Source organism: Podarcis raffonei, chromosome 5 (genome assembly GCF_027172205.1).
Source record: "Podarcis raffonei isolate rPodRaf1 chromosome 5, rPodRaf1.pri, whole genome shotgun sequence".
NCBI classification, from domain to species: Eukaryota; Metazoa; Chordata; class Lepidosauria; order Squamata; family Lacertidae; genus Podarcis; species Podarcis raffonei.
The window spans coordinates 2,469,761-2,490,829 of NC_070606.1; the positions used below are offsets into that span (position 1 = coordinate 2,469,761).

The 21,069-nt window shown below is 44.5% G+C and overlaps 2 protein-coding genes across 5 annotated transcripts; both read left to right on the forward strand.

Annotated features, from left to right (window-relative positions):
• Positions 1-1,199: 1,199 nt before the first annotated feature.
• Positions 1,200-9,408, forward strand: LOC128413522 (polycystin family receptor for egg jelly-like). The gene has a single exon (XM_053387557.1). The coding sequence runs from the start codon at positions 1,251-1,253 to the stop codon at positions 9,117-9,119; it is 7,869 nt and encodes a 2,622-aa protein (XP_053243532.1). The 5' UTR covers positions 1,200-1,250; the 3' UTR covers positions 9,120-9,408.
• Positions 9,409-13,551: 4,143 nt separating this feature from the next.
• Positions 13,552-20,831, forward strand: CDPF1 (cysteine rich DPF motif domain containing 1). Of its 4 annotated transcripts, none has more exons than XM_053387559.1 (4): positions 13,552-13,605; positions 16,317-16,533; positions 18,220-18,331; positions 20,568-20,831. In XM_053387559.1, exons 2-4 carry the CDS (start codon positions 16,421-16,423, stop codon positions 20,724-20,726), a joined length of 384 nt encoding a protein of 127 aa, XP_053243534.1. In that variant the 5' UTR covers positions 13,552-13,605; positions 16,317-16,420; the 3' UTR covers positions 20,727-20,831. The 4 variants fall into 4 exon arrangements, with proteins under 4 accessions (XP_053243534.1, XP_053243535.1, XP_053243536.1 ...); XM_053387560.1 differs by lacking the exon at positions 13,552-13,605 and adding an exon at positions 13,795-13,979; XM_053387561.1 differs by lacking the exon at positions 13,552-13,605 and adding an exon at positions 14,069-14,296.
• The last annotated feature ends 238 nt before the right edge of the window (positions 20,832-21,069 follow it).

Below are 21,069 nucleotides of genomic sequence, written 5' to 3' on the forward strand. Positions count from 1 at the left end.
CTCGGCCTCTTGAGTGAGATGGGCGCACAACCCCAGAGTCTGGCAAGACTGGCCCGTACGGGCAGGGGTACCTTTACCTTTACCTTTATCAATGCTGCACGTTGGGTCTTTTAAATTTTTTTTTTTAATGGCATATTTATTTCTGGTGTCATTCAGGCACTGGGTCAGGTGATATCCCTGGTCACATGACAAGGAAGGAGCAGAGATTTCTGAGAAGTGGGCCAGCACATCTCCAGGTTTCTTCCCTGCCTTGTTGACAGTAGTCAGCCTTTTATTTGCTCTGCAATACTTGGGCCTTTTTATTTCCTGATCTTATCTTTGTTCTAATTGACTTTAGCCTTATCTGCCTTCCTGATTATTCTGCCTGAGCTCCCTCACAGCCCTTCTCCTCACCCTCCAGAGTGGCCTTGCGCCTTCGCCCACCCACATTTAGTTTCCTTCTGTAGCTATTTTTTCCACTAAAACTTTATGAAATTACAAAGAACCTTTCTTCATTTTCTCCCTTTCCTTGCTGCTGCTGTCGGGTGGGAGGGAGCCTCAGAGTAGTCCTACTGCTTGCCTGCAGTTTCCCACCCAAAATGCTTGCTGTGTGGTTGGTGGCCTTGTGCCCTCGCTCCTGACACAGGTGCATATATAGCCTTAGCCCTGCTGAAGGGCTATTTTATTGAGCTATTCCTCTTCTGTACACAGGAAGGACATCAGAGCAGGAGATGGTGGCAGCAACAGTACCTGAACCCTCTTCTGGGTCCAGGGAAAGCAGTGCAGGAGTCTAAGTATATAGACTGTGCTGCAGAGACATTGTGCTTGCAGAAAAAGGCAGGCTGTGCTGAGATAGAATCAAGAAGAGGGCAACCTGATAAAATCTACTCCTCTCCCTCAGCAAAAGGCTGCATCGTCCTCTGAAGTGCCTGGGGCACAATTCCAAAAACTGGAGTGGGGGATTACTTCAGCCGTCAGAGGAATTATGTAGTGTTTTTCATTCTTCCTCCTCTGAGGAGGATGAATTTATGGGGTTTTAAGAAACAGCTTCTTAAAACCATCTTCCTGAGACCTTAGGGAACTGCTGCTGTTCAGGTACTATGATCAAGGGAGGAGATTTTTATTTTTATTTTGATGAGCTGGGAAACATGGATACTGGTTGCCCAGTGATGAGTAGAATTCTAGAATTCCCAGTCATTCACTCTATGGCAGTTGGGGCTATCAGGAGACAGTGGCTGCTTCTGGTCCAAGTTTTTTTCCTCATCCACAAGATGCACCTTCTATTATTCTTCACTCTCCTCTTCTTAGGCTGGGGTCGTTTTCAATATGCAGCAGCCATGACCCCTTATTTACTGCTACCTCCATTGCTGGTCACATGCTCTGACCAACAAAACTACATCCATCAGCTACAAGAGGACAAACGCCAGACTTCATGTCTGCAGGATGGGCATCCTGGGCATAATCATTTAACAGCTGTAAGATTTGTTTCAAAGACTGGGAAACAGCAGACAGTATTACCATCTGCTCACTGCTGCTGGCGCTGGAAGGTTGCTTTCATGTGTAAGATGATTCTTTGGTCAGGCCGGATAGTGCTGGGCCCTAAGTTAGCAAGAGGAGACATCCATCCATCCCGCTGCATCCTCATACAGTGTGCGTCACCTTCCTGCACAACACCTGCATGCCTTCACCGCAACCTGAGCATTGAAGTGTATGGGCAGGATGTCCAACTCTTCCTGCTCTGGCCGCTCACACGTCCCATCCACGAGCGGCAGCTGGTGCAGCTGGGCTGGTGTGCATACCTCAATACTTCAAGTTGGCGTTCTCACTACAGCAGTCGGCAGGGTCGGCTCCTCCCCACCAGCTGTCATCCAGATTCTGCACACTTAGCCCACTACCATAGTGGTGAACTGCACCACAAGTGCAAATCCTTCTTCAGCTATCGCCTGACTGTGCATTACATGCACCAAGGGATATATATTTCGTCCCTCCACATTAAGCAGAGGCCCCAGATTAGACTTAGCCTCGATTTGCAGGTGGAACCCATTCTGCTACACATTTGCAGTACCCATTCCAAATTGCTCAGCATCTCTCATAAGAGCATCAGCCTCTCTTGGAGCCTCCTACCTGTCAACTCCCAAAAAATAGCCTACAGACTATGGGATGTTAAAGGTAGAAGGGTCTGGTCTACTTTCTACAATCCGTATGCTCTACAGAACAATTACACTGTTGTGCATATCCCACAGCATTCCAGGAAGAAAACAGTGGCCAGTATCTACTTTTGTGTAGATGAGGCGGCCTCTGGGGAGCTAGGTGGAGAACTTGGTTACTCTAATACCACCTTAAATCTAACATCAAAGAGTGAGCCCCGGGCGCACCTCACTCTCAACACACAGGAAATCAAGATGGGCACTTACATTTTTAGCCGCACACAGGGGCTTTACTATTTCGCCCAAGGAGGAAATGCTGCCAGTTCCTCTGGCAACCTCTCAAGCACTCACTACTTTTTCTATCAGCATCAGTCTCTGTCTTATTTGATCGCAATAGAGTTTATCCAACTACGGTGGTACAAGTTCAGTGTACATCTATACCTTAACAGGAAAGGAGCCCTTCTGAGTTATTTTTCAAGGAAAGATATAGAGATTCACATTTTCAACAGTGGTCCTTCTTTTTTACAAAGTGTGGTCTATATTGTGTGGTTTATTCCAGTGCAACACCCTCTCTTGCAATTCAAGTGGGCTTTCAACTTAGAATATTTTGATTCAAGGAAAGAATACCTCTTTTGGAACAATACCTATGCTTACAGGGATCGTGTCAGAAATGCTGCCCAATTCATTCCTCATACAGTTTTACCTTTCAACCCTGCCCTGTATGCAGGGTATGTGGCCCAGGTAAACTGCACAAGAACTGGGAAGACTCAAGCTGCTTTGAAAGCTACAGTCCACACTTATGCTTCAAAGACTGTGGAATCCACAGTGACTTGCCTTCAAATGAGTTGTTTAATTAAGAAAGTGAAGATCCAGAAACCTCATCCTAAAAACTGTATCTTAAACCATATTAAAAGGGTACCATTTACTTTGTCTGCTGACACAGAGGTGAATTGTCCAGGTTCTAAACTACGAGACCTAACCTGGAAAATCTACAAAATCCCAGATGTGAACAGTACTCCAGACTGGTCAAAACCATTTAATGCGCCTGGCATTGGAAGCAGAAATCTTCTCGTGTTAGAAGTTCCTGCATCTAGCTTAGATTATGGTTTGTACCTCTTTAATTTTACAGTGAAATTAATTGCAATGGATACTTTGGAGAGTGTGGAAGACTCTGATTCAGTGTTTGTAGCAATTGGACCAGGTAGTCTTGTGGCTGTCATTGCTGGAGGTGCTGTGCAGACAGTTGGTTTTTCTAGCCAGTGGACTCTGGATGGATCCGCTTCTTCTGATCCTGATGCAGCCCAACCCTTTGAAGGACTCACATTTACTTGGTACTGCACTAAACAAAAAACAGACTTTGCATCCATGATCTTAAGTGGAAATGGAAAATGTTATCCAGAACAAGTGGATTTGAAATGGACAGCTTCCTCTGACCCAGTTCAAACAGTTCTACCCAAAACGCTTCAGGAAAATGTTGTTTATTATTTTCTCCTGGTAGTTCAAAAAGGAAGCCGAACGGCTCAAGCTCAGCAAATGATACATGTGCGGTCTGACTCTGCACTGATGCTGAATATCACATGTATTGAAAATTGTGGTAGGTCAATAATACCAACAGAAAGATTTTGTCTTTCTGGTAAATGTCTAAATTGCAGAAAATCTAGCAGACCACTCTACCACTGGTCACTTTTCTCACCAAGTTCCACCGAAATACATTTTGACTGGGACTCTAAGACTACAACTGGAAGATCAAGTCCATACTTATGTATACGTTCTTTGAGTTTTGTGAATATGAGAGAACAATCATATATGCTTGTTTTAAAAGTGAGTATGTGGAAAGGAGAGTCATCAGTCTATAGTTACTTATTTTTTGTAAACTTTCCACCAGTACCGGGAAAGTGTGTCCTTAGCCCTGCCATGGGAATGTCATTCTTAACAAAATTCATTGTTCACTGTAGTGGGTTTAAAGATAAAAATTTGCCTCTTACATATAAAGTCAAAGCAGTATCAGATAAATGGACCTCTACTAGACTACATTCTCCAGACAACGGTATATTGGGGACAATTGTGTATTGTGGACATCAGCCTAAAACTCCACCAACTTTTTTACCCACTGGTGCTTTAACAGTATATGTTGAAATTTATGATGCACTTGGAGCATACTCCCAAATAACTTTACAGACAACAGTGAATAGTCCATTGAAAGGTAAGCAAAATGATGCCATAATAAATGAATTACATGATTTAACCCATGGACCCACAGCTCCAATAGCATCTTTTCTCAAAAGTGGAGACTATTTTAGGGCAGGTTATTTTGTCTACATGGTGGCTTCTACTTTAAATGATATTGAAACCTTGCAAAAATTTCATTCCTCTAAAACTGAACTGCGGGAAATCCTTCTAAATAGGTCTGCAGCTATCCCTACAATAGACGTAACAGGGACAAACCAAATGATCTCAAGTATTTCTCAGATAACACAGGAAACCACTGAAATAAATAGGAAATCGCAACTACTTGCCATCAGAAAACTCAAAGATTTAAGTGAAGAAGTGCAAAGGCAGAGCAATGACAACCTAGGTTCTAAAGAAACAGAGGTTCTTTGCACTAGTATTTTTGCAGGGTTGTCCAATGTCCTGAAAGCTGCTCTGTCAGAACATAGAACTGTTCACAAAATTGGGGTTAAGGAAACCATCTCTGTCAGTGAGATTTTAGCGGACCTAATTTTACAAGGTAAAGTTCCTGGAGAGAGTGAAACTATTATGGAAGCCAATGGTTGGAGCATCACATTAAGAAAAGATGAAAAGTGGGATGTTATCAGTGCTTTCTCAAAGAGAAAAGACTGCAGGAACTGCTTTTATCCCAAAATGAGACTGGAGAACAATGAATTACCAGTGGATGCTGTGATCTCCACTGTTGTTTATGAGTTTGACAAGAATCCTTTTCCTTGGTTGCCAAATACAGATAACATTGGCACAATGGTGACTGGATTCAAGATGATAGGGACCAAATCTAATGGTGACATGCGTGGAATCATGCCTGATACAGCAGAAATTATAATGACCAGAAAAAATGAAGAAACTGTCATCTTTGAGTTGATGATGGGACATGGCAGCAAACTCCCTAAAACAACTGGAGAATTTAGTTTTGAAGTCTGTAAGAATTCCAAAGATATTTTCATTCAGATTATGCCAAAACTAAAGGTCACTTTCCAGGCATTTGTATACCTAGGTTTAAGGAACAGCAATCTTGCTGTAGCGGCTTTTAGTATTTTCCATAACAAACCTGCAATACCAAGGAGAAATAGCTCCAGTAATAATGGCTGTGCACTTCAGACTCCGTACATATTTTGTCTTTCCCAGACATTGCTCAGAACAATATTCCAAGGCAACAGTGCAAAACAATTGAACATATCCATTGTTTTACAATCCGACCTTTCTGTAAGTCAGCTAGTTGGCATTGTGATTTTTACTGCCAACTGCTTACACATGGATGGAGTCCAAAGTCATTGGAAAGAAGACCTCTGCAGCCTTGGCCCTCAGACCAGTTGGCAAAAATTACATTGCATTTGCACAGGCAAAAAGCGTATTCCAAGGACTGCAAATTCTCAGCCAAGAAGAACCTACAGAGATAACATCAACTTTTTGGCTGGGGAAGTAACTGCATATCCCAGTCCAGTAGAAATGAAAAAGGTCCAGTTAACCCAAAACGACAAAAATCCTGTGACAATGTTGACGGTACTTTTCATTTTGATAGTATACATCTTCTTGGCTATTTGGACAATAAGAAAAGATAGGGCCGATTTGAAGAGCAGAGACCATGCCATAGTCTTGCCAGACAATGATCCTTTTGATCAAGTGTGCTACCTGGTCACAATATACACAGGCAGCCGTTTTGGAGCAGCAACCACAGCCAATGTTTTTATTCAGCTAATCGGCCAAAGTGCTGTCAGTGACGTACATTGCTTAAGACACCCCAAACACCCGACTTTTCTTCGAGGGGCCATTGATACTTTTCTCTTGACGAGTAAGAATGACCTCGGAGAAGTTTATTGCCTTCAAGTCTGGCACAATAATGCAGGTTCTTCCCCTGATTGGTTCTTGAGTAGAGTCAAAGTGGAAAACATATACTCCAAACAGTCTTGGGTGTTCATGTGCCGGAAATGGTTTGCTCTTGACAAGGCAGACGGCCTAATAGAGAGGACATTAGTTGTTACTCAGCCAGCAGCACCTTTAAACAAAATTGATTTCTTAATGATAAACATTGCCAATGACCTGGTGGATTGTCACTTATGGTTCTCGATCTTTGCTCCTGTCTGTTCAACTTCTTTGAACAGGCTTCAACGGCTTTCTTGTTGTTTAGCAATACTGTTGTGCATCCTGCTTATCAACGTTATGTTCTTCAACGCAGATGAGGATCGAAACATGTTTTCTGAAGAGTTACAATATTTGAGATCCATAATAATCGGAATCCAAAGTGCTTTCATTGCTTTTCCTTTGCAAATGATTGTAACAGCTTCCCTGAAATATTCTCAGAAGGAACCTTCACCACTGAATGCAATGGAGACCTACCCTCCAGAATACTCTGCTTTCATGTCTGGGGACTTTAGAAATTGGCAGGAGCGTCTGCAGAAGTGGTACCTTGTAGAAACTGGTTCAAACATCCCAGGACCTAATTTCCCAAGGAGGCTTTCCAGTGTCTCAGAATCATCCGAACTGGAACAATCAAAAAAGATAAAATGGCGACAGGCAGGAAAAAGTTGGACCAACTGCACAATTTCTGAGGGTGATGCAAATGTAATTGCAACAGAAGAGGACATAACCCAAGATTCTACGCCCAATATCAATTCTAGTAATAATTATGTAAAGAATGATATGTATCCTCAGATAAAACCACCAAATATTCCCCACATGCTCTTTTATAGAAAGCCACAAATAGTGTTTTCATGGTGGAATCAATCTATTTTGTGGATGGTGGCCTTGGTCATATCTGCCGTGTCATCATTTTTTATCATATTTTATGGTCTACACTATGACTATGAAGCATCATTCGAGTGGCTAACAGCATCCACCATCTCTTTTTCTGCATGTGTATTTTTGCTTCAAACTCTGACCATAGGGATTTTTTCAGCCTTGGAGACACTTTATCCCAAATACTGTGAAAATGTTCCATGGTCAAGCAAAAACACCTTCTTAGAGATTAATCTGGAAGATGCAACTATGGATGCTGATGATATGCGAGAATTGCATTATGATCTCGTAAGAGCGAGAGGTACCAAGCACTACCAACCCCTGGAAGAGGATGAAATCACAATTTTTAAGAAAAAACAGAAGATTGAACAACAAGCTTTCATTTTCATAAAGGACATAATATGTCACTTTGTCTTTTTAATTCTTGTTTTAAATATTGCTTACTCAATGGAAAACACTGCTAGTTTTTACTACAACCAGGATATTCAAAACAAGTTCTCTCCGGAGCTTTCAAGTATCACTAAAATAGAGCACATTTACAGTTGGCTTAGCAATGTCTTTCTGCCTTTGATCCACAACAATAACAAACCATCCTATCTTTCAGATACCTGGTCCAAAATCCTTGGGTTACCCAGAATGCGGCAAGTTAGAGCAAAGAATACAATAAAAGAATGTTTCTATCCACATAGTTTTGTACATAAATTTGTGATTAGTACAAGCCATTGTCTTCCCAAGTACGGCCATGACAGTGAAGAGCAAAGAAACCACTTTGGGTCTTGGGCAAACACAGCCAATAGGTCTGTTTCAAATAATTTTGCCAATTTTCCAGGCTTCACTTACCACTCCCTCCCTGATCCTTGGCAATATAATTCATATGGAGAACTAAACACTTATGGAGCAGGAGGATACACTTTTGATTTTTATCCAGAAGAGCAACTGCATAACTCAACAAAAAGAATCAATGCTTTAAAAGGGAGCAGCTGGCTTGATGAAAATACCTGGGCACTGATAGTTGAGATGACAACTTTTAATCCAGATGTCGATTTATTTTGCAGTATCTCGGTTGTATTTGAGATTTCTAATTTAGGCCCTGTTAACACAAGCTTGATGATCCATTCATACACACTCCCCATTTTCAAGCAGCTAAGTGGTATGAAAAAGTTTGTCTATATAGCTGTTGGCTATATTCTTGTCTTTTACATCATCGATGAGTTTTCTGTGGTGGAGCAACAAAGGCTAAAATACATAAAAACTGTTTCAAATTTAATTAATTTTGGGATAAAGGGTGTGTGTGTCTTCTTCCTTTTGCAGCTTGCCTTCAAATTTAAATTGGCTTCTGCAATAACAGAATTGTTTTTACTTCACCCAGATGAATTTGTTCCATTCCATAAAGTTTCCCATGTTGATCAAACATTGCGGATAACTCTGGGTTTCTTGGTCTTCCTCATCGTCTTGAAAACTCTCCGGTATTCCCGATTCTTTTACGATGTGCGCCTGGCTCAGCGATCTATTTTAGCAGCCCTTCCTGGCATCTGTTCTATGGCTTTAGTGGTGGCGGTGTACTTCTTTGTATACATGGCATTCGGTTATCTGGTATTTGGACAACACGAATGGAATTACAACACAATGACTCATTCTGCTCAGACAGTATTCTCTTACTGTGTTTCGGCTTTTAAAGACACTGCCTTTACGTCCAATAGGATTCTGGGGGGTCTCTTTCTAGCTTCATTCATGATGGTGATGATCTGCGTTTTGATCAATTTATTTCAAGCTGTGATTATGTCTGCCTATGAGGACATGAAGCAACCCGTCTATGAAGAGCCTTCTGATGAAGCAGAGGTAGTAAATTTTCTGTTTCATAAGATTCGCAGGGTCTGGTTTTTTGTAACCTGCAGGTCAGCGTCCACAGCTGAGGCAGAGCTTTTCAACAGAGTTCTGTTTGGGCATCCTGAGAGGAAAAGCACACACCACCTGGGGCTCAAAGCCAGAAAAATAAACGGCAAAAAAATGGTTTATCTTGTCATTTGATTCTTAAGCTGGCTTTTTCAAAACTGAATGAGAACTGCACATTTAAAAAGACAGAAAGGAAGAAGTAAGGAAAAATGGATTGCTCCGAATATTAATCAGTGCTAATTCCTAATGAAACTGCTTTTCAGTGCCGCCCTCCACATCATCCCATTTATTCACAGAAGCTATTATGGAATGACTACACTTAATTAACTGCAAGCACTCCCATACCACTAGTCTGGATGAAGAACCAGTATCGGTGTAACCTCAGTTTCTGACACCTCCACCCGTGCCTCCCTCAACCTCTCTTGTCAGGGAGGGTGTTATAAAACTGTAGGAAAGGGCTGGGGAACAGGTCTTTGGTGTATGTATCCTGCATTAAACAACCCTGTTATTGTTGTTGTTGTTTCAAATAGAGATTTCATTTGGGTGATCTAATTTATTATCTCTTAATGTCTTAAAATACAGCAATATACAATGTTTGAGATGAGAGGGTGTGTGTGAAGTGTAATGAGTGCCTTTTTGCCAAAGAGGAAGACTGTAACCTTAATAGTAAAACTGTCCTGTCATTTGCATGAGGCGTTTTGTTTGCTTCACTATTTTATTTGTGTGTCATTACTACGCGGGTGGCGCTGTGGGTAAAACCTCAGTGCCTAGGACTTGCTGATCGTATGGTCGGCGGTTCGAATCCCCGTGGCGGGGTGCGCTCCCGTCGTTCGGTCCCAGCTCCTGCCCACCTAGCAGTTCGAAAGCACCCCAAAAAAGTGCAAGTAGATAAATAGGTACCGCTTTATAGCAGGAAGGTAAACGGCGTTTCCGTGTGCTGCGCTGGTGCTGGCTCGCCAGCTGCAGCTTCATCACGCTGGCCACGTGACCTGGAAGTGTCTTCGGACAGTGCCAGCTCACGGCCTCTTGATCTTGAGCGAGATGAGTGTGCAACCCTAGAGTCAGACATGACTGGCCCGTACGGGCAGGGGTACCTTTACCTTTACTACTATTATTTTACAATTTGTGGCATTATTAATATCAGGCTGGATCAATTGCAGAGCCATGAGGGGTAATAACATTCAGGAATGAAACACATTGCCCTTGATTTCATCTTTTGTACCCCATATGTTTGTGGGACTACTGTGCCATGCATGTGCTTATGCATGCAGCTGAGCATGCAAATAGCCATGGTGTGCACAGACTGGACAGAACTCATGTTGACAAATGCAGCATATATGCTACTGAATCTAGAGACCAGACCACTAATTCCTGGGTTATTAAAGATATTTCATGTGAACCCTATTGTGTAAGGCTACCCCAACCCCTGCTCATGGCACCCCTAGCAACTGTGTCTTCAGCATACATAAGAAGTAACACTACACATCTAGAGGGCTTCCTCTGAAGAGGTGTTTCTGATTGGGCCAGGACCATCACCACCAGCCTTTGCTATGGAGCAGCTCTGCATGTGTACATCAGTTTGCATGTGCTCCTGGGTGAGTGGGTGGCCAATCGGTGTGTCAGCAATGGGAGCAATGGGGTTAGCCCATGCAACCCTGCAGCTCCTTTGAACCTGGTTAGGGATACTTAGCAAACTGAAATGTGGTACATATGTGGTCCAATAAATATTGAACACTAAAAGTCTAGAATGAGACAGGACATAAAATGCTCTGCCTATGTTACTTCCACACTAGCTGAAATTTTGTCATTTGGTATAGACAGAGTTTGGGGGGGATCCATTCCTTTTACAGATGTAAAGGTGCTTTTGGATGGAAATCTGCTGATTTCTTTACCTTCTCATTCCACTTTTATCAGAATATCATTTAGTACAGCACCATTCCTTACAGATTTATACATTTTTACAACTATGGTATCCAGGCAGCACCAATGCATGGAGCATAACTGAAAGTGCCTATTTTTCCCCTTCCTGCTGCCCTTTCTCCATGCTTCCCATATGCTACACTTCATAGAGCATGTACAAAAATGACCAAGCTAGGAGTATTTTTTTGTAATTGTCTGGCCACGGAAAGCATCTGAGTGTACCATGGATTGTGCAATTGTTGTGCATAATTCTTGCTGCACTTGCACATGTGTGTGCTTAAATAGGAGCTGAGCAGAACTTGGCCACCAGCAACAAGCCCAGCCGGGAATGTTTTACAGTGCTTGTCGTCTTTCCCTTGCCCAGTGTAGTGGACTGAGTGGGCAGTTTGAGGCTACATGGCAAAGGGCAAAGGGCTTGCTTGACCCTTCCTACTGCCCCTTTCCTTTTACAGACTTAACACATCCCACCAGTGCCACAAGAGAATCACAACCAGTCAGACTTGGTTTCTGCAGGAAGGGAAGGAGGAACTACTGAGGAGGCAGCCCATTTCACCACAAGCACCTTTGATGCCTCACCTGTTTTGCAAACTTTACAAACGCCCCGGGACGTGCACACCAACAAAGAGTTGAGCAGCCAAATTCCAGGTTAGGCTTTTTAATGGTGCACGAGTCCTGCTCCACTGCTACAAAGATGATAGATAGATGATAGATAGATAGATAGATAGATAGATAGATAGATAGATAGCTGTGCCAAACCAGAGCTGAGGACGCATGGCAGTAGAGCAGCTCTCCCAAGAAATGCCACAAAACACGTCAGACATCAACCGCCTCCCCAAATCAGATAGTTCCACTTTGAAACAGCTGCAGCTTTGAAGCTTTTGCACCTATGCCCCCCCTAACTGCACTAACTAGATCTCCTCCCCCGAGGAAGGGTGGGGGGAAATGGGATGCTGTTGACTCCAGCACAATGTTGTGTGGATGCCGCCCCCAAATTAGTGGCCTCCACGTCAGAGGCTTTGCAGTGGCCACCAGAAATGTTTCTGGAAATGAGAAAAAAACTTATGATAGGAGGGGAAACTATTAAGTTACATCATCACATGTCTTAACAATCAGACTAAGAGCCAAAGCAACAGAATACAGAATCCTGGCTAAAATTAGTCAGTCAAGCCAAGTTTTCCTATCTGCAGATTTTATTGAAGAATTATTGTTTATCTTTACTGAAGAACTAGAGCTGAACCTTTACAAAATGATACCTCTTTAAAGTTTGCATTGAACTTACTGTTTCACACCCGCAGCTCCCCAATTCTCCAAGTAGCGTGGGCATTTCCAAGGGCAGCTGCAACAGGGGTGTGTTAGTAATCAGAGTCAACACTGACAGTCAGCATCACTAACCACTTGCCAAGACCCACACCTCAGCTGAGGGCCCACTGCCAACTCCTAGAGCTCCCGGGCCCTCCTGCTGCCGCTGCCTGCACACGCCTGCCCACCCTCTCCAAGCAAGCCAGCTCGGAGAGGAGCAAGGAAAAGAAGCAGCAACCTCTCTTCTGTTGCCAATGAGCCTGCAGGGAAGACCTGGTCAGGCATTCTAATTCAGGGCCACCCCAAGACATTTGGCACCAGAGGCGAACCAGAAAATGGCACACACACTCTGCCAGGGAACTAGAGGCTGAGTGAAGATCAGGAACAAGGGGGAAGGAAGACCCACATCGAGAAGAAGGTGAAAATCTCTGTGCATTTAGTGCCAATGAAAATCACTCCATGCAAAATAATAATAATAATAATAATAATAATAATAATAATAATAATAATAATAACCTCCCCATGTCAAAGAGAAAAACAACTACCAGACTTTTGAAGGCAGCCCTGTTTAGGGAAGCTTTTAATGTTTAATAGGTTATTGTATTTGAATATTCCATTGGAAGCCGCCCAGAGTGCGGGGTATAAATAATAATTATTATTATGTGAAATTTGATGAAAATGTATTGACTTCCGCCCCCCCCTCAAAAACTGGCGTAGCCGGGTTTATTTTATAGCTGTGGAGGAACTAGAACTGCACTGGTTTTTCTCACCTGCATGATTTCGTTTAGATTCGTGCCTTGCAGGGGGGGGGGGCCACATGGCGCGCGGGGTCCTTTCCAACTCTACACTTCTATGATTTACATGGAGCCTAGACCTGCCCATTTCAGACCTGGATTTAATTCCAAGTATTTTTCTTGCTTGCAGACTTCACTTCCGCTGGTCCTATTTCTAGGTTTGCTCGGAAATGAAGTCATGTAAGTGGGACTCGCGTCCGAGTCAGGGAACCATCTCAGAATTTGAAGACGTCGAGTCAAGCAGCTGCTTCCCCGAAGGGAGCCTTTCTCTCCGGCTCCTTTAAAAGGAGGCGCCGGGGCCGGATCGGAGGAGCAGGAAGTGGCTGCAGAAAGAGGAGAGCAGCGCGACGCCGCGGGCCTCTTGATTTCTTTTTTGCAGGCGGTTCTGACTTAAATAGGGAAGGTGCGTTGCTAAAGCCACGCCTTCTCTTTCTGCTGGCAGCTGCCTGGTCCTGTCCGCTGCTTCCTCGGAAGTAAAGGCCTTTTGTTTGCAGCAGCGCTCGGGTCCGAGCAAAACGTGCGCGCAAAGAGCTGCGCTCTCCAAGTGGTGCCTCCTCGCTGGGCAGCGGATCTTAGGAAGCGGCCCCTTCGGCCAGGGAGCTCCGAGCGTAAGTGGCACTTCGGACTCGACTGCTCTAGGGCAGAATCGGGGCCCGCCTTGCTGCAGGGACCGCGCCATGTGAGGCGAGCGAGCGAGGAGACTCCGGCCCCTCCGCGCTTGGCCCTTGGAGGCGCGTCTCCCTCTTGCACAAGTGTCTCTTCCTTCCCGCCGCTTCTTAGTCCATCCTAGCAGGTCCCTTCGAGGGTCATCTAGTAGTTTCAACATGCGCCCCCCCCATCCAATTTGAAACCACACCGGCCCCCGCTTCACTTTGCCAATGTGCTAGCAGTTTTATTGCTGCCAGGTCTATAAACACAGATGTGGAGATAGACATGCCCTTGTCAATAATGGAATTGCAACTAGAATGTAATGGCCGGCTTTGTGAGTTTTCTCACGGGGGGGGGCGGGATGTGCACCGGGAAGTTCTGTTCCTGCCCTCTAGGGGGCAACGGTGCTCACACCTTCGCAGGGCATCCTCTGGCCTTCATGGTTCTCTTACTGGGGCGGAGGGGGATTCTTGAAGGAGCTCCTGACCTTGAGTGCAGGGGCTGCCAAACTTTGTGGACCAAGAGGCACATAGTGAAGTTTGAGAAAGTGCTGTGGGTGCCACAAACTGGCTGCTATTTGGGGTTTGTGGCATAACAAAATTAGAAGAGGGTCATTTGCTGTTGCTCTTCACACCCAGACAGGGCCAGGTGGTAAGTCTGCAAGTCCTGCTGGAACCGGTCTCATCACCACACGTGCCTCTTCCTCTCTCCCTCCCATTCACAGGTCACAAATTCATGCTCTTGGTCTTTCTCACCTGCCTGCACCTCTCCATCTCTCTTTCTGACGCAGAGCACACTTCAGTACCCCCCCCCCCCATGCACACATTCAGAAAAGAAGGAGGTGCCTGCTGTCAGCTCCACAAATGCTGGTGGGTTACAACCAGCTGAGCATATGGGATTATCCCTGTCGCTTCTCCCTCAGCTAGTAATGCAACACCCCTTTTAAAAAATAAATATCTGATACCTTCATTTTACATTTGCAAATTGAGTTACTTAATATAATTACCAATAAATGAAAAAATGATGATGAGCACACCAACTCCAAATATTTACAGGCCCCGATCTTATTCATTCACATAGTAGTCCACATATTTCCCCTCCTCATTGACTAAGAGTTGATAAAATAGCTGACTTCCATGTTTTGCCGTTGATGTGCATGCTACGGTTAGCATATATGCAGCTAATGCAATGTTTGTGCTCTTCTAACTTCTTATTTTATTCCTCTCTAACAACATGATTTGAGGGTTTTGTTGCATCCCATTTCCTACTTTCTAATACCTTGGGGACCCCTTTAATCATGTCTGAATGGAGGTGAGGAGGCAGTTTACACCTTCAGGGGTAGATGGGGGCAGCTTGATCCTGAGAACACTCTGCTATCCAATTCTGTAAATATGCTAATTGGTCCTCCTTGGCATTTAAAGAACCACGTGTGCGAACTCCCTGCAGCGGAGGAAGGCCACAAGTGCCAGTTTGAATTTAATCTGGTAAAATTAAATAAAGGGTATGGAAGGCCTCCCTGACATAAACCCAAGATTCAGTTCAGGCTTGTCTGTGCAAAGTACATCTGTTGGAGCTTCCTTAATATGCAGAACAATTAGCTGATAAAGAGCAGCTGTGGAGAAATAAAAGCCACATAAAAATAGTCACTCTTAAAGGCTTGCATAAGAAGTTGAGAAGCAAGTAAAACACGACGCCTGCCCACCTTACTTCGCTGTTCTCTTTGGATTTGTAGCAGAGCTTCTGGAAGGAACCTCCATCCTTACTGGCTCCCAGCTCACACATCACATGCCTGAAGATTCCCTCCCAGCAGTGCACATGTGTTATGTGGGCACGACATGCATTGGCCTCTATGCCTTTAGGCTTGATTTGTGTGACTATCCTCCCCTCCCCCCACAACACTTTTGAGGGTGAAGGACATTGGCCCAGCATGTTCAAGCATCGTATCCCAGTGCTCCCACCCTGTGGAAATCACAGCCCTCAGTTGGTTGAGCATATAAACTGGGCGCATGGTGGTAGATAGCATGTCTTCTATTGCAAATAGTTGTATGATAATGACAGTCTAATCTCCTACTGGTTCAACATCATCTCAGTGAAATCTCATTATACTCTACACCAATCATGGTTAACTCGTTTAAGGATTTCACGTGGAGCCACCTAGACGGTCACAGCAGTTGCACAACACAGCCCTGTTGCGACTAAATGCTCCACCTCCATTTCTTTTTAATTAATCTTTCTCCCGGCCTCCTTTCCTCTGCTGTCTCTTCTGCACCTCTTGGGGTGAGACCTTTCCTCCTTGCTCTTTGTAAAAGGTGCCGTCTGCTTCAAACACTCAAAAGTTCTAGGTTTGTCTTATCCCCAGCTGCTAATCCCAAAATATTTGGTGACATGAGTTCCACACATTTTCAGAGTAAGCAAATAATAACTCCCATCTTAATTCCACACTGGCTGCTTTGAGATGTTATGAAACGGCTGACTGTTTTGAGCAGATGAGAAGATCCCTATTTAAATCAAAAGCCCACCTCATCCCACCTTCTGTCCCTGTATGGCGGCCAGCCAGATGCGAGGCCTCACTGTTTGCATTCTGCCTCTGACACTGGAGGTAATTAAGACCCCTCCCCCTCCCTGGGTGTGTAAGAACATGGGGTGCTGCTAAGGCAAGTCTAGCTTTCAGTTTCAGGTGCAGCACATGTGGACCACTCTGGACAGTCCTGGACCAGCTGAGTGGCTCCACGTACAAATCCATCTGTTTGGGCATTTGGTCCGCAGCATTCCCAGATGAAGTGCAGCAAGGAGTCCCAGTGCTGTGGCACTTTTGAGTGTGAGTTGTGTGGATTAACTGCCCCGTACAGCTACTACGGACAGAAACCTCCAAATGCTGCCTGTGTTACGTAAGTACATCTCTTACCACTTACGGTACTCCCTGTGCTGTCCACCAATGATAGTATCTCCACTATGGCAAGCAGCTCCTTTGAATGATCAATGCCATGTAGCTGAGGGCCAGTTGCTAGCCCAGAGATGGGAATTTCAGCCACCTGGTCTCTCTTTGCAGTGATTTGCAGAGCAGCCGTGATGGGTGGTCCCCTTCCTTTGTCTGCTGCTTTCTCCTTGCTACACCCCAAGCAGATTTTCCTATGAAATTGGGAAAAGTAACAGTTTCTGTGTGTAAGCACCTCCCCACACCTGTGTCTTCTGAAAACTGGGTCTGCACCTGCACAGAGAAGGGGAGTCCCAGTCATGTGTTTTTTGCCAAATGTGTAGCTAGGACCAAAATATTTGAGGAGTCTTGCTTTCAAAAAAGTACGAAGAGCCTTGTGGCACCTTCAAGTTGAACTGATGTTGGGCCTCTTCCCACATAAAGTATGAATGTGGCAAGCAGGCATCCAAGAACAACTGCTTCTTATAAGTTCACTTCTCAAGAGGTCCAGAAATTATACTTGGTGAGGGTCTCAAGAATTCCCTGCTAGAAAGCTTGAGCTCTGCTCACTGTTTCCTGAGAACTGAGAATGAAAGATCCAGAGTGTGACCTATAGCTATGGCTTTACTGCAATGTGATGCCCTCCAGATGTTTTTGGCTACAACTTCCAGTGGCCACAGTCAGCAGTGGCCATGCTGGCCTGTGCTGAAGGGAGTTGTCGTCAAAGCATCTGGAGGGCACCAGGTTGCAGAATCCTGCATTATGGATTCAAGAATGGCTTGCTAATAAGACAGCGGAAACTGCGGCCATCTAACATGGGACACAGTTTTATTGAGAGCTTGATATTTAAATGGGGACCATGTTTCTATCCCTTACTTTTTGCAGAGAGTAGGGAGAAGGATCATTTTCAATTTACCTGTCAGTGATAAACAAAACTGTTCCTTTGCCTCACAGTGACCCTTCACTGTTTTTCAGCTGCATTCAAGAGTACCCTAGTTTCATGATGAGAAAATCTATTTTGGTCCCTGGAGCATTCAGCATCTGGTGTCTGCCAAAGGCAGGCAGGGTCGGGGCCAGGAGCAAGTTGTTCTGTGCCCTTTTGGAGTGTGAGAATTGTCCTTTGGAAACAGCAGGTTAATTCCAGAGAGGGCACAAAACGGTGGCCGTCTCTGGCAGATCCCTTCTCTTGTTTTGCCGCTCAGCTGCTCACTCCTGCTTGCCTGCGTCTTGGCTCATGCACGGGAGTTGGTTGCTGAAGGCCGGAAAGAAAGCAACTCCCGACATCCCCACTGTTGTGGTTCTTGCTGGGAGGGGGTGTGGCGCTCTAGAGCCTTCGCCTTCGTCTTGAGAAAGTCGGCTGAAGAGGGGAGCTTAGGGAAGGATTCAGCGAAAGCTTCCATTCCTGTTCACTTTTGAGGGAGGCCTGGTATGCTGTTTTGCACAGTGGTGAATGGAAAGCCTGTGAGAAGGGTATCATGCCGCGCCTCTGAAAATGGCTGTGCCCTGACTCTGTGCCATTAGCCCTGCAGCCCTTTACTCAGTACAGATCTAGTCCCTGCTGAATATTAGCCACTGACCTGGTCCTTAAGATTGGATATGGGAATGTGAGTTGCTCCGTGCCAGTGCTATCTCTTTAAAATGTGGAATGATTCTTTCCCAGCCTTCTGGAGGAATGCTATGTCATGAAGGATCCATTCACCTCTGACAAGGACAAATTCCTAATACTTGGATCCCAGTGCAGTTTGTGTTGCAAGCATGTGTGTGTTGGCACAGTAAGTAGCACGTGATGCCTGCTGCCTTTATATCTCTGATGTTAGTTTCATAGGCTGTGACCTAGAGGCTGAAAATCAAGCCAAGTGGAACATAACCTTTTTTCCACCCTTGCTTTGCCATTACCTCTTATATACTACAGTTCAAAATACAGTTCCATAATTCAGTTTTTTTAATGGCCCTCTGAAGGATCAACACCTTAAGTGCCCCTTTTCGCTGGTCATTCTCTTATCAACAGTTCAGGGTCATTCTGTTCCCAGGCCTTCTGTGAATCTCCTGCCAGGCTCAACAGAAAGTCTCCACCAGCAGGTGAACAATTGGCCATCTCATACTTGCTCTTCCGCTGCTTGAATGTTCATAAATATGCTATGGAGCCACAGGACCTTAACTACTGGGTGGGTGTGTTTGTGATCTCAGGACAGTTGGTGCCAGTCACACTGCCCAGTGTGAGCCTGTTATTTACATTGATCACCATAGCAACATACCATACCTAATGCCTGGATTATTTGACCATGAAGGGAATACTTATACTACAAATGTATATTGGTTTTATGCCATTTTCATTTTTGTGACTTCCTCCAAAGAATCCTAAAAATTGGATTTTGCTGAAGCATTGAGAATGTCCTTTGAGGAGCCCCTAGCACTTCTCCCCTAAGCTGTGTTTCTAGAGTTTTGGGGGGGCAACAAGAATTCTGCCATTTATTTTCATTTGCACAGGACATAGCAAACCACACAGTCCTTTTTGGAGACTGTTTCTTAGCTTTTGAGCTTTGTTTGGCTTCTTTTGTGATGAAGATCTGTGGGTTGCTTTGGTGTTGCAAGCTTCTCTGGATCTTATCTCCTATAGCCACAATGCTACACGTTGTGCCATGACAGGCAGCCCTTACTTGAAGTAGTTGTGGATATAAGGAACCATTATGAGGCGTTGCAGGAAAAACGGATTTTCCCAAGTTGTGCAACTTGAGGAACTGTTTCATCACATCTGCTACATGTTAAATGTTTCCCTTCCAACTGTAAGATTCTCCGAAAAACGTAATTCATAACCCATTTCTTTCCCCGCTTCCAGTTCTTTAAAATGATATTGAGCTAAGGATTCCAGATTTGTTCAAAGCAAGTCTGATAGGAATCAGTTTTGGCCTCCTCCTGGAACAGATCTCACACCCTTCATTGGCCTATAGCAAAATATATTTATTTAGGCTCGTTATACAGACCTTGCACAAGTTGTAATTGACCAGGAAGCCCCATGCAGTCAGGCCAAGGGTCCATTAATGTTGGCCATAGGTCAACCTTCTGCACTCTGATGCCCTGCATATGTTGAACTCCAGCTCCCACCCGCCCCATTCAACCTGGTCAAGAGTCAGGGGTGATGGGAGTGGTAGTTCCAAATGGCTAGAGAGCAGGAGGTAAGCTTCCATAAGGGCTGCAGTGAAGATGGTGAGCAGGGCTTGAAAGCAAGAAGAGTGTTGCTGTGTTGTTTGCCCACAGCTTTTGGTATTCAGCTTTTCATTGCCTCTGACCTTGGAGCTTCCATTTAGCCATTGAGAGACTATGGATTTGCAGATTTTTTAAAATTAAAAAGCAATCCTGTGCACATTTACCTGGGAAAAAGCTCTACTGGACATAGTGGGACTTCCGAGTAAACATGAGCAGGGTTGGGCTGCACTGCCAGTGACCATCACCACGTCTTCTGACCACGATTTCCTTAAGTGGAGGAGGATTGTGGACATCTTAATTCACCTGCTGGATTAAAGAAACCTTTGATCTTGTATTTCGCTTCATTAATTAGTCACCCTCAATCCAGCTGCAACCGAGCTACTGCTCCCTTGGGTGTGGGCCCAGCCGTGTATTGCACTTGCTGAAAATGGGTGTAGTAAAATGTAATAAACAAACAGGCTGCTTGTTAGGAACGTTTAAAAGAGTTCATGCAAGCAGGTGGAGCGCAAGCCACCCCAGATGGCAAGACTGGCTGTTAAATCTTAAGAAGTGGCTGGATCTGTATGTATCTTAATTGCTGAGCACAAGGGGGGTTCAGGAGCAGGAGGCGCGACTGGAGCAGTTCAGCAGCATCCTCAAGTCCTTTGAGTTTCAGGTGCCACTGAAGCTAAGAAATGAGTTAGTCACAACTACGCCTCATTAAAAGCACTTGGACTAACCTTTTGGCTGGATTGGGGCCATACATAAGAGTAGATGTAATGTGTTAAGTTTGGTGAGTTTAAGAATTTCTCTGTTCTTTTTCAGGACTGTAGCCTTTTCTACGCAAAAAGATTCTGCCTTCCCTGTCTTAAGTTACACTTAAATGAGTTTCCAGTGGAAATAAGGCAAGATTTGGAAAAGAAAACTCATTCTCAACACCAATCTTCAAAAAAGGGAGATTCCAAGACTTCAAAGAAAAACTAGGTTGTTTTTGGCCCAAGTGTGTTTTTTGTAACAAATATAAAGCTGTGTCTGATAAATCTCTTCTAGAACAGTTTTTATAAGATAGTTCAGATGGAGGATTTACTTTTCGCAATGCAGTGTGTCAGCCTGGTGCCCACCAGGTGCTTTGGACTAGAGCATCCCTCAGCCCCAGGCAGCACAGCCGTGGCAGAAAGCCCCAGTGAACAAAGTGCAGCTTACTTCTGACTAAACAATAGGCATGCCCTGAACATGTTTCCACTGCAGGTAAGGAAACAAGCCTGAGCAACATCAGTCAGAGCTGTTTTCCTGTTTAGACTTGTTGATTGATTAAACAGGAAAGTTT

What these genes read in the sequence shown, in the direction of transcription:
- CDPF1 (XM_053387559.1), top strand. Translation starts at nt 16,421, where the DNA reads ATGAAGTGCAGCAAGGAGTCCCAGTGCTGTGGCACTTTTGAGTGTGAG. An exon ending in CCAAATGCTGCCTGTGTTAC is followed by an intron (nt 16,534 to 18,219) that starts GTAAGTACATCT and finishes ATTCTTTCCCAG; the next exon opens with CCTTCTGGAGGAATGCTATG. An exon ending in AGCATGTGTGTGTTGGCACA is followed by an intron (nt 18,332 to 20,567) that starts GTAAGTAGCACG and finishes GTTCTTTTTCAG; the next exon opens with GACTGTAGCCTTTTCTACGC.
- LOC128413522 (XM_053387557.1), top strand. Translation starts at nt 1,251, where the DNA reads ATGCACCTTCTATTATTCTTCACTCTCCTCTTCTTAGGCTGGGGTCGT.